This window comes from Zootoca vivipara, chromosome 3 (assembly GCF_965207765.1).
Source record: "Zootoca vivipara chromosome 3, rZooViv2.hap1.1, whole genome shotgun sequence".
NCBI classification, from domain to species: Eukaryota; Metazoa; Chordata; class Lepidosauria; order Squamata; family Lacertidae; genus Zootoca; species Zootoca vivipara.
The window spans coordinates 95,784,238-95,797,422 of NC_142586.1; the positions used below are offsets into that span (position 1 = coordinate 95,784,238).

A 13,185-nucleotide genomic window follows, 5' to 3' on the forward strand; every position below is an offset into this window, starting at 1 on the left:
AGGCACTCCCATTTCTTTAAGAACTTGCCATAGTTTGCTGTGGTCGACACAGTCAAAGGCTTTTGCATAGTCAATGAAGCAGAAGTAGACGTTTTTCTGGAACTCTCTAGCTTTCTCCATAATCCAGCGCATGTTTGCTATTTGGTCTCTGGTTCCTCTGCCCCTTCGAAATCCAGCTTGCACTTCTGGGAGTTCTCGGTCTACATACTGCCTAAGCCTGACTTGTAGAATTTTAAGCATAACCTTGCTAGCGTGTGAAATGAGCGCAATTGTGCGGTAGTTGGAGCATTCTTTGGCACTGCCCTTCTTTGGAATTGGGATGTAGACTGATCTTCTCCAATCCTCTGGCCATTGCTGAGTTTTCCAAACTTGCTGGCATATTGGGTGTAGCACCTTAACAGCATCATCTTTTAAAATTTTAAATAGTTCAGCTGGAATATCATCACTTCCACTGGCCTTGTTATTAGCAATGCTTTCTAAGGCCCATTTGACTTCACTCTCCAAGATGTCTGGCTCAAGGTCAGCAACCACACTACCTGAGGTGTACGAGACCTCCATATCTTTCTGGTATAATTCCTCTGTGTATTCTTGCCACCTCTTCTTGATGTCTTCTGCTTCTGTTAGGTCCTTACCACTTTTGTCCTTTATTATGGTAATCTTTGTACGAAGTGTTCCTTTCATATCTCCAATTTTCTTGAACAGATCTCTGGTTTTCCCCATTCTATTGTTTTCCTCTATTTCTTTGCATTGCTCATTTAAGAAGACCCTCTTGTCTCTCCTTGCTATTTTTTGGAAATCTGCATTCAGTTTCCTGTATCTTTCCCTATCTCCCTTGCATTTTGCTTGCCTCCTCTCCTCCGCTATTTGTAAGGCCTCGTTGGACAGCCATTTTGCTTTCTTGCATTTCCTTTTCCTTGGGATGGTTTTCGTTGCTGCCTCCTGTATAATGTTACGAGCCTCCATCCATAGTTCTTCGGGCATTCTGTCCACCAAATCTAAATCCTTAAACCTGTTCCTCACTTCCACTGTGTATTCATAAGGGATTTGATTTAGATTGTATCTTACTGGCCCAGTGGTTTTTCCTTCTTTCTTCAGTTTAAGCTGGAATTTTGCTATAAGAAGCTGATGATCTGAGTTACAGTCAGCTCCAGGTCTTGTTTTTGCTGACTGTATAGAGCTTCTCCATCTTTGGCTGCAGAGAATATAATCAATCTGATTTCGATGCTGCCCATTTGGTGATATCCATGTGTAGAGTCGTCTCTTGTGTTGTTGGAAGAGAGTGTTTGTGATGACCAGCTTGTTCTCTTGACAGAACTCTATTAGCCTTTGCCCTGCTTCATTTTGAACTCCAAGGCCAAACTTGCCAGTTGTTCCTTTTATCTCTTGATTCCCTACTTTAGCATTCCAATCCCCTGTAATGAGAAGAACATCCTTCTTTGGTGTCATTTCTAGAAGGTGTTGTAAGTCTTCATAGAACTGGTCAATTTCACTTTCTTCAGCACCGGTAGTTGGTGCATAAACTTGGATTACTGTGATGTTAAAAGGTCTGCCTTGGATTCGTATCGCGATCATTCTGTTATTTTTGAGATTGCATCCCATTACAGCTTTTGCCACTCTTTTGTTGACTATGAGGGCCACTCCATTTCTTCTACGGGATTCTTGCCCACAGTAGTAGATATGATAGTCACCCGAACTGAATTCACCCATTCCCTTCCATTTTAGTTCACTGATGCCCAGGATGTCAATATTTATTCTTGCCATCTCATTTTTCACCACATCCAGCTTACCATTATCCATGGTTCTTACATTCCAGGTTCCTATGCAATATTTTTCTTTACAGCATCGGACTTTCCTTTCGCTTCCAGGCATATCCGCAACTGAGCGACCTTTCGGCTTTGGCCCAGCCGCTTCATCAGCTCTGAATCTACTTGTACTTGTCCTCCGCTCTTCCTCAGTAGCATGTTGGACGCCTTCCGACCTGAGGGGCTCATCTTCCAGCGTCATAACTTTTATATGCCTGTTGTCTTTGTCCATAGAGTTTTCTTGGCAGGGATACTGGAGTGGCTTGCCAATTCCTTCTCCAGGTGGATCACGTTTGGTCAAAACATAACTTCTCTAAGTTATTTAAGCCCCTTCGCCACGACAAGGCAGTGAAACATGAAGGGGATTTAAACGTTACCCCCCCCCCAAAAAAATTGAAATAATCTATTTCTTGTGCCTTGTGTCATCTAAATACACCTTTCAAATTAAAGAGATGGAATTTTTATGGACGTTCACGTATGACTTCCGCTGACATCTTTAGCTTCTTATCATGAACGTGTCCAGAAGAGGGCAACCAAAATGGTCAAAGGCCTGGAAACTATGCCTTATGAGGAACGGCTTAGGGAGCTGGGTATGTTTAGCCTGGAGAAGAGAAGGTTAAGGGGTGATATGATAGCCATGTTCAAATATATGAAAGGATGTCATATGGAGGAGGGAGAAAGATTGTTTTCTGCTGCTCCAGAGAAGCGGACACGGAGCAATGGATTCAAACTTCAAGAAAGAAGATTCCACCTAAACATTAGGAAGAACTTCCTGACAGTAAGAGCTGTTCGGCAGTGGAATTTGCTACCAAGGAGTGTGGTGGAGTCTCCTTCTTTGGAGGTCTTTAAGCAGAGGCTTGACAGGCATATGTCAAGAATGCTTTGATGGTGTTTCCTGCTTGGAAGGGGGTTGGACTGGATGGCCCTTGTGGTCTCTTCCAACTCTATGATTCTATGGTTCTATGACCTAACTTTCAAATATCCTTCACATGTCAAGCACAAAAAGAAAATATGGGAGTGCCTGGGTATTTATTCTGCTGGAGCCGGCACAGAGGAAGCAGTAATTTGCTGGCAAAAGGAGAAGGGTGGACAATCAAGAGAGAAAGCAAAACTATTTGTGCTTCAAGTGCCTATAAATCAATCTGTTCATTTGATCAGACACATTCTTGTCTGCTGGATGATATTTCCTAACGCAGAAAGAACACTGCAAAGTACATACAGCTGGAGAGCATCCAGCTGATAATCCAGTACCTCTTAATAAATACTATTAAAGTGTGTCGTGTTGAATTTTCATGAGCTCCGATTGCTGCTGTGAAAGTTGCCATTTTTGGAAAGCATGAATATTCGTGAGAGGGGGTGGATGCGCGGGGTGTAGGGTCAACGTCCATCCATAAATATAAACAAATACGCCAAATAGACTCATCACCTCTTTGCTTGACTCATCTGCCTGACGCAGCAATTACAGGCAATGATTATTGATCAACCAACCTGTGATGAGAAAGCTGTGGTGAAATGTGGCCCTAGGACTGAAGCACAAGCAAAATCCGCATTTATGGGTTTGTTAGAGCTGTTGTATAGTCACTTTTAGACAATAAAAATGTGTGTGTTGATCTACTGCGGTCTCTGACATTCATTAAACAATAGTGGCAGCCTCAAATTTTACTTTTCAACCATCACATCACTAACCTAACAGATACAATACTTAATATATTCCTTAGGGTCAGGGATAGGTGGTAGAGCACAGCCTCAGGCTAAAAAAACCCACAAACCACTCACTCACACCATTTTGGAGCCCTTGGAATCCATTTTCCCCTGGACATTTGACTCATTGACAAGGACTTTCCACCTCTTTCCCACCATTTCAGGTTAGAATCGGATTATTTATTTATTTTCCCGGCATCACACATATATACGGTCGCGAGTGAGTCAATCGCACCTAAGTGGTGGTGGTAGGGATGCCTGTATGAAGAGAAAGCCTGGATTTATTTGTATGTTTGAAAGGTAAGCTCTCTGTAGCTTCCCCCTAGAACTTCTTTTCACTGATTCAGAAATGGGCTAAATAGTTATAAGAGGAGAATGACTAACCTTATTCTCCAAAGACTAAATCATAAAGCTGGCTTTTCGGTTGTTGTTGTTTAAAAAAAACAAATAAATATTGAGATGGATTTTTCAGCTGCCCCTTAGATGAGTCATCTGCATGTAGTTTCATTTGATGCTTGCTTTTTGCATCACTCAGCGCAGGAATGTTACTGCTGGTAAAGGGGAACGTGTCCTGGTTCTTGTTATTTCTGGTCTGCTGGGGATTGCTCTTCCGGCACGACGATTTATTTAATTATATTTTTACTCTTTTAAAATAAATTACAGACTGATTTTCAAACCCATTGCTACCCAGAGTTCTTCATAAGAAGAATAACATACACACACATGAACATATAAAACATAGAACAGTTTTAAAACAAAGTTAAAGGCAGACATTTCAAAACAGTGCAAAATGTTACTAAAGCCAGGATGAACGAACATGATCATAAAATAATAGAATCTTAAGAGTTGGAAGGGACCCAAGGGTCATCGGGTCCAACCCCCTGCAATGCAGGAATCTTAGCTAAAGCATCCATGACAGACAACCATTTTTCCCCCATAGGAAAAAAACTACAACCCACAGCCACAACCAGATTAGCTATGAAAAGCAGCAGTATGGTTGTTAAGAGCTGTTTAAATGCTGTCAAGGGGTGGAGCCTGCTGAACTTCACATATAATTGAGTTCCAGTCCCCATGACTGAAAGAGCATGTGCAATGTACCTACACTGAGTATCTGCTTAAGTCTAGATGCTTGCATGGAGAATCTAATGTATATGGAAGCCTCCAAATGGGCTTACCCAGAAGAAGAAGCAAGTATATGCATTGATACAGACCTTCTAACCAGCAGTGTACACACAAGGGCTGCTCATGTGGTCATGCACCCCTGTGTAAGCAGGGACTGCCCATTTGTTTCATTGTCCAGTCACACTCTGCATGCACCATTATGTTTTCTGAGTGATAGGCCTGCTGGATTACACCAATGTCCCATCCAGTCCAGTATTCTATTTCCGCAATGGCCAACCGGATATCTTTGAGAAGCCCAGCAGCAGGATATAACTGAAATGGCTCTCCTCTACTCATGATCCCCAGTAAGTAACTGGCATGTTCTCTCTGATCCAGGAGGTGATAATATACAGATATCATGATTAGACAAATCACAGACACAACTAGAGTGGGTCCTAAAAATGTATCTCAAAGCAAAGACCACTTGATCATTTGAAGTTTCTAAGACGACTTCAAGGGCAACCCCATGTAGGGTGCACTGCAATAGTCCCATCTGGAAGTTACCAAACATGAAATATCAACATTTCTGCCCAAAAGGGGCTGACAAACCAGTTTTGGCCACCAAGGCCAAAGTAACTCCAGTAACAATGTTAAATCCAGGAGCACTCCTGAGCTATAGACTTGCTCCTTCCAGCAGAGTACAACCCCATCCAAAACAGGCTGTCTCTCTACCTCCCAGACTCAAGAACTCAGTAAACATAACACCTCTGTCCTTTCAGGGTTGAGCTTCAATTTATTGGCCCACATGCAACCCATTGCTGCCTTAAAACACTTCAGCCGCCTCTCCCAATTCAGATGGAACAGAGAGGTAAAGCTGGGTGTTGTCTGCATATTGACAACACCTTGCTCCAAATCCTCTGATGACAGATTCCAGAGGCGTCATATAGATGTCAAATAATGTGGGGGACGAGATGGAACCCTATGGGGCACCACAGGACAACTTCCATGGTGCTGAACAGTGCCGCCGCCCCCTTCACAATTTTCTGGAAATGGTCCTGGAGGTAGGATTGAAACCACTGAAGTAAGAGTGCCCCCAACCCCCACCTTACGTTTCACAAATTTGTTTCATCCATTTTTCAAAGGCATTCAAGTTGGCTTTAAAATGGTCCATGATGACATCAGCGTTCAATAATATCTGACTCATAATGCAAATTTTTAGTTTTTTGACGCAAGCTCTCTTATTCCTCTGCAAATGGTTTCCTGCGTTTCATTCAAATGGAGCACTTTGAACTTGTGTACCTATTTTGCGCCTGTACTTTCTGCATTCAGACTAAGTGCTCAAGAAAGGAAGCTGCTGTGCTGGCAGTTGGTTGACACACATTTCGTTGCTTGAATGGACATGAACTTTTCAAAACAGAATGCAATTTACAGAAGAAAATCCAGGTGCACACCAAGAGAAGAGCATTCGTTATGCAAATGTGACTTTTATAAATGCAAACCATACTAGTGTGTTGGGGTGGATTGTGTGTGGTAGGGCAGCGTTTCTCAACCGCTGTTCCACGGCACACTAGTGCCGTGAGACGCTGGCTGGTGTGCCGCGATGTGCGGCGATGAGAAGGGCGATTTGCATTGTCACGTGCCTGCCGGCCGCCAATAGACAGCGCTAACCCGCCGGAAAGGAAGCCGGCCGGGTCACGACGCGGAGCGAGCGCAGCTCTCAACAGCCACCACCACGGGAGGGTGGTTTTAGACAAACTTAAAGAAGCTGGCTGGATGAGCTCAACCTGAAACTTGCTGAGCAAAGGATTGTGCTGGCAGAGAAATCAGCGGCTTGTGAAGCCTTATTACAGGAGATTGCAACCAACACAGCAATTGGCAAGTGTTTCTTACAGTCATAATTATATAGTCAATAGAGTTAATTTTTTTAACTTTTTTAATGGTGGTGTGCCTCGTGATTTTTTTCATGGAACAAGTGTGCCTTGGCCCAAAAAAGGTTGAGAAACACTGTGGTAGGGTACCGGTGTGGGGAAGATTGGATATTATGCCTGGATGCCTATTATGCCTGAGACCCAATACCAGGGCTTGGTTGTCTCATAGTTGAATTTGCTGGTGCCTTGCTAGTGCTTTTCTGGAAAGCAGGAAGGCAGATTATATCCTTCCCTAATTTGCCCCAGAACCAGCCAGAAGCACAAAACACAACTCTGAGTGGGGTCGTGATGCTTACTTGACCTCTCAGCAGCAGAGTAATTGCTGCTTACCAGAAGAAGAAGAAGAAGAGGAGGAGGAGGAGGAGGAGGAGGAGTTTGGACTTGATATCCTGCCTTTCACGCCCCTTAAGGAGTCTCAAAGCGGCTAACAATCTCCTTTCCCTTCCTCCCCCACAACAAACACTCTGTGAGGTGAGTGAGGCTGAGAGACTTCAGAGAAGTGTGACTAGCCCAAGGTCACCCAGCAGCTGCATGTGGAGGAGCGGGGAAGCGAAGCGAACCCGGTTCACCAGATTATGAGTCCACTGCTCTTAACCACTACACCATGCTGGCTCCAGCAGGAAGAGTGGAAGGGGGCAAGGTGGTGGAGAGGTTAGTATTATGTTCAATACACTGGTGGGAACAAATGCACTGGAAAGTGTGCGATAAGAAGTTGCTTTGATGCAACTTCACCTAATCTCCCCACAAACAAATCAAAACGAATGCTCATTAAATAGCTGATGTCATCTAATCTTCTTGCAAACAAACAAGGATGAATATTCAATAAGCAGGCTGCTTAGGAGCACCCAGTGAGAGAAGATGGGATTTGCACAAAAGGATTTGATACTCACATAGCAAAAATCTATATTGAATTGCACTTGTGGGGGTGAAGCTTCACCACCAACACTGATGGGGTGAAGCTGTTGAGCCTGTGTACGCTTCCGTATTACTACCAGGGCTTCTAGCACAGGAGATCTCATTCAAGACGCTTGCCTTTTAGGTTCCTCCCTTGAACTTCCCAAGCTATGAGATACAGGCAGACAAGAGACCCAAATAGCTTCCTTTGCACTAAATCAGGGGTAGCCAACATAGTGCCCTTCCGATGTTGTTGTACTATAACACCCAATATCCCTTACTATTGGCCATGCTAGCTGGGAGTGACGGGAATTGAAGTCCAGCAACTTCAGATAAATGAACAAACAGCTGCACTAAATTTCTGATGCCATAAATTATTTAGCAGCAATCTATGATGATGATGATGATTATTATTTTAAAGATCGCTAAACAAAGTAAAATCCCCTATTAGATGACCTTCAGGACTATCAATTACCTTTTGTTGTCATTGTATGTCACAGCACCACCACTTTCTGTATTATGTAGATCTAGAAAGTTGCCAATCCCAAAACTCAAGTCCAGCATTCTGATAGCACTGAACCACCTGAAGTCTCTAGTAGAGGGAGTCTAGTCCTAAACACAGTTCTGAGCATTACAAACATGAAAACCAATGAACTTACAATTAAGTCACGGACAGCTGGAAGAGAAACCAGCCTCTTCACTCCATTTTCGGCTGCTACTCCGAGCCAATTAAGTATCGCCCAGGACCAAAGGTAGCTATAGCTGCCGTGCCAATAGCTTACAAAAGCAAATGTGATTGCTGTGGAGAACAACATCTTAAAGATGCTGCAGTGGGATCCTCCCATCGGGATGTAAATGTACCTGCCAGGGAAATTATAAGCAGAAGTAATTAAGACTTCATTGAAATCACAGCAATACAACTACTGCAATATAAATTTGTTTTTACCAGCAGCTCTAAAGTGCTGCCTTGACTAATTACCTGACATTTTCCTTCTGAAACCTCTATAGTTTCTTAAAAGACAGTGGATGAGTTTGTGTGTTTCTAAATAATAATAATAATAATTCATGCTTTTTGGCAAAATGAGGCCTCTCCCTCCCCCTGCCCCTACCTGGAAGATGCCAAAATTGAATACACAGGCTATGCCACATTCCCAGTGAGGTTAAACTTTAATGATAATGATGATGATAATAATAATAATAATAATAATAATAATAATAATAATAATATTTATTACTTATACCCCACCCATCTGGCCGGGATTCCCCAGCCACTCTGGGCAGCTTCCAACAGAGTATTAAAAACACGATTAAAAAATAGACAGTGAGGTGGAACAGTGTCAAGTTCCTATTAACCACAAGGAATTAACCAGGAATAAGCAGGCATCTACACAGCAAATAAATAATTCCATATTTACTTGCACGGTTTTTTAAATCTTTCCACAATAGGTTCCCGCAACACTGCTGCTGGATGAAATATTTTGTTTGAAAAGTTTTGGTAAAATCTTGTTTGGTAATTTAAAGTAAATTTTAGCAATGTCCTTGCCTTCGTTCACATTGTTTATTTTTTTGCTTTCTGTTTTATTTGCAATAAGTATCTATTATAGAAGTATTACACATAATTCAGAGCTGCTGCTGAGAATGGAAGCATGCAGTTCTTCCTCTCACACCCACAAGTTACCTGACACCATTGCATCGTATTTGACTACGTCAAACTCAGAGTAGGCACACTGAAATCAACCGACTTAAGTGCATGGATTTCATTGGGTCTACTCTGAGTATGACTTAGTTGGATACTAGCTCTTCTCCACATTGGCAGGGATGCTGGTGGAGTGGGGAGTATCATGCCATGTATGTTAGTATTTCATGCCTCCGATGCTGCAGATGAGATTGGTATAAATCACATGCCTGTCTGGGAAGAGTGTGGGAACGGAAGACAGTCTTATCTCTTCCACTGTATGTACTATTGTACTGTACTTTTGATTTTACTTGTTCCTGCTTTTCCTTTCGGAGCTGGAGAGAGAGGACGCCATAATTCAGGCATCCCCAAACTGTGGCCCTCCAGATGTTTTGGCCTACAACTCCCATGATCCTTAGCTAAGAGGACCAGTGGTCAGGGATGATGGGAACTGTAGTCCAAAACATCTGGAGGGCCGAAGTTTGGGGATGCCTGCCATAATTCCTTTGTCTGTACATGGTGTGTAAATAAATACGTAGATTAGCTCTACGATGTCTCACGCTTCTTGCTGTGTTATGCTAGAAGATTAGTGTGCATATATCATTTGATATATGTCGCTGAAGCACGCTGGAGAAGAAGCGAAATGCCTTTTCCAGAGCTGCACATACCAGAGGACACTCAGAGATCAGGGGCTGCAGGGGGGGCCCCCAGGGCATTTTCCCAACAATGTAATGGTACCCAGAACAAGGATAAATTGTAATGCATGTCACACAGAATGGGGAACCCAACCCAAACTTCCATTTTTGTAACATGGTCCCAACCTAAGTTTTCCTTTTAAGGTAGGAAACACAACCAGTCATTTGATCCATAATGTTTACATTTATAATTATTATGACAGCCCCACTGGTTTTGAGGGGAAATGAAGTCCCCTTCCCAAGTGATATTTCAAAGAAATAGAAACAAATTGTACAGGATTAAGGAAATATAGATCTAACTGAAGAATGCAATTAGAAGTCACAACATTTAATTCTCAAATGCTTATGACATTTTGGAATCACTATTCATCTCTCTGTATGATGGCCAACACCAGTCTTTGAAGTCTTTCTGTTCCATAAATTAGGCTTCAATCCTCAACATACATCTTTGTGAATAAGCCTCACTGTATGAAGTGGCATCTACTTCTGAGTAAACTGGCATAGGGATCCATTGTTAATCAGTGCCATTTCCCCCAGGGAATATTTGATTATTAGATCCCGGTCTCAAACACACAATAAAACTAAGGAATTGGGGAATGGGAAGTGTAATAAGAGCACTCTACTCTTCGTGTCGAGGCTCTGCAAGTGTTATCGTAGCTGGAGGTTATGCAAGCAGCCCAGAAGTGCTTTCTAAGTGCTGGCCGTCCTTGCAATTTAAGACACTCCAATTGAGAGACTGCCAGGCTTTCTTCAGTAGTTCTGCACCGGCAGAAAACTCTTTCTGGGGAAACAGGACTCCTTTGAAGAACTGGACATGACTTATCCTGTGTGGTTTAGATTCTCTTACATTGTTCTTGCATACCTTCAGTATGGAATACATACAAGGGGGCCGCCCCCTGTCATGTAAAAATCAGTTCTAAGCGGAGTGATAGCTAAAACATGGGACATAAAAATTTCCAATTGACAGTTCAACATGGTGCATCTTGCATTCTTCTCAAACCTTAAAAGGATAGTTCTCCCTTCCTCAACCTGCAGTTCCTATTGGGCCCAGCAAACACAGTCAATGGCCAAGGATTATGGTAGTTGTGGTCCAAAACATCTGGATGGCACCAGGCAGCTCTGTCTGGCAGTGTATCTGTCAGAATCAGAGTTTGGAAGGAGGAAAAAGCAGAGCACTGTGTATTCCCACATCAGTAATATCCTGTTGTGTTTGTTAAGCTCCTCTGAACTTTTTTTAACACCCCTCGCCAGCAAGGTGAACATCACAGGACACAAGCTCATCCCTGAAAGGATAATTCAGGAATGTTTTCCACGAAAGCAGATTCAGGCTGCTTCTCATCAGGAAGCTCCTCTGTTTGTGCAAACGATCTCAATTGGCACCAATGTGACCATCACTAGGAACAGTCTTAGAAGTGACAACTTTAATTTAAAAGCGTGCTTTCAATTACAGTTCAGTTTACACGGTGTCAATTGGCTCTCCTTAGGTGACTGCTCAGGCAGCTGTACAGGAGGGAAAGAGATTCAATTTTCTGACTTTTACAATCTAGTGCCAGCAGTTGGTTAAGTGAGCAGCATAAATTCCTTTTTGCTTATGAAAAGTCTTGGATGTGAATCCTTGGGAGGGGGGGGGGGAATATCCAGGTATACCGGTAGTTTTAGTGTTGACAGTGGAACCATTAAGAGCTAGATGGTAAAACATTGCACAAGTGATGTCTGGTTGTGACTTAAAACTGATGGCCCTTGTGATCTCTTCCAACTCTATGATTCTATGATGAAGGGTTGGACTCAGGCTATGCTAGCTACCGGGTTAAGTTCAAGGTGCTGGTTTTGGTGTATACAGACCTATACAGCTGGAGACCTGGAATGTACCTGGGGAAACTGGATACTTGATGGATACCCCATTAATCCTTGCACTCTGCAGGTGAGGCCCTCCAGCAGACAACATCTTATCCGGAGGTCCATTCCACCCAATGTAGGAACTGGGCTTTTTAAGTTGTGACACCCACACTTTGGAATTCATTCTGCTTGAATATTAGGCAGGCACTCTCTCTGCTGACTTTCCAGCACCTGCTGAAGATCTTCCTCTTCCAACAAGCCTTGTATGCAAAAAAATCTTTCCCATTCTGCATTGGACTTGTTTCTAAATGTTTCACATGTTTTATTGTTTGTGTGTTTGCGGTCCTGCACTTCTTTGGGAAGACGGGCAGGATATAAATTTAATAAATAATAATGATAGTGGCATTTAGTTCCCAATGAAATCATAGGAGACTTAATTCATGGCTGATTTGTCCCACCAGCTTCACAGGAAACTGTGTAATTATAGTCCTGGTCTGTCCTTACAAACACATTTATGTAGAAAATGAAGTATTTGAGTAGTATATTGCCTTGAGTAGTAAACTCAACTGTTTGCCGTAAATGCGTGACATTTTGTTTGGTTCTAATAAAGGTATTGCCCAGTCATGGACTGTGAAGTTTTTTCTCCAAGTTATAGAATTTTTACCTACCTAATGAAAAAAGCCTGACAATTTAAAGTACAAAAAGAATTAAAAAATTGTCTAGTAAGCTTTCATGTGCATGCACACTTCTTCAGATATGATGTGTACAGTGGAACCTCGGTTTATGAACACCTCGGTTTATGAATTTTCGGTTTATGAACGCCGCGGACCCATCTGGAACGGATTAATTCCTTTTCCATTACTTTCAATGGGAAAGTTCGCTTCAGTTTATGAACGCTTCAGTTTATGAACAGACTTCCGGAACCAATTGTGTTCATAAACCGAGGTACCACTGTATCTGAAGAAGTGTGCATGCACACAAAAGTATATACCAGAACAAACATAGTTGGCCTATAAGGTGCTACTAGACAATTTATCATCATCATCATCATCATCATCATTATTTTGACTGCGTCAGACCAACACGGCTACCTACCTAAATTTAAAGTATTTCTTACTGAAAAGTAGCCCACCTTGTATTGGTGGTGATTGTGCAAAGCACTCCTTCTACAACTGCACAGCGTCCTTTTTCAAGGAACTGGGCAGCTTTTTAAAGTCAGCTTATCTCTTGCAGGCAAGCTGTTCCATTTCAGCAGCACATCATAATTTTAACTCAGAAGATGCCCATTAGTGAATTGGACAGATTATGTAAATACTACCCTTCAAATCCCTATTGCATCACAAACATAATTACTGAAATATTTAAGAATGACATTTCTTGAAGACGTAAAACTTTCAAACCCAATTACCACTTCCTTAGTTTCTTACAAGTGTTAGCTGCAGCACAGTGAGACAGCCCTTGGGAAGCATTTGTTTGTGCTTGCAAACTTTGCTGCTTAAGGGCTTCAGTACTAGACTTCCCAAATCCATCATGCTTTCAATGAATCTGCTTAC

At 42.4% G+C, this 13,185-nt stretch overlaps 1 protein-coding gene across 2 annotated transcripts in view; it reads right to left on the reverse strand.

The window, feature by feature from the left end:
* Positions 1-13,185, reverse strand: part of HHAT (hedgehog acyltransferase) — a 165,195-nt gene that overhangs the window by 47,629 nt on the left and 104,381 nt on the right. For both annotated transcript variants that reach the window (XM_035111262.3, XM_088666723.1), the window contains exon 10: positions 8,086-8,287. In XM_035111262.3, the coding sequence (XP_034967153.3) occupies positions 8,086-8,287 (202 nt within the window). The remainder of the gene's footprint in view (positions 1-8,085; positions 8,288-13,185) is intronic.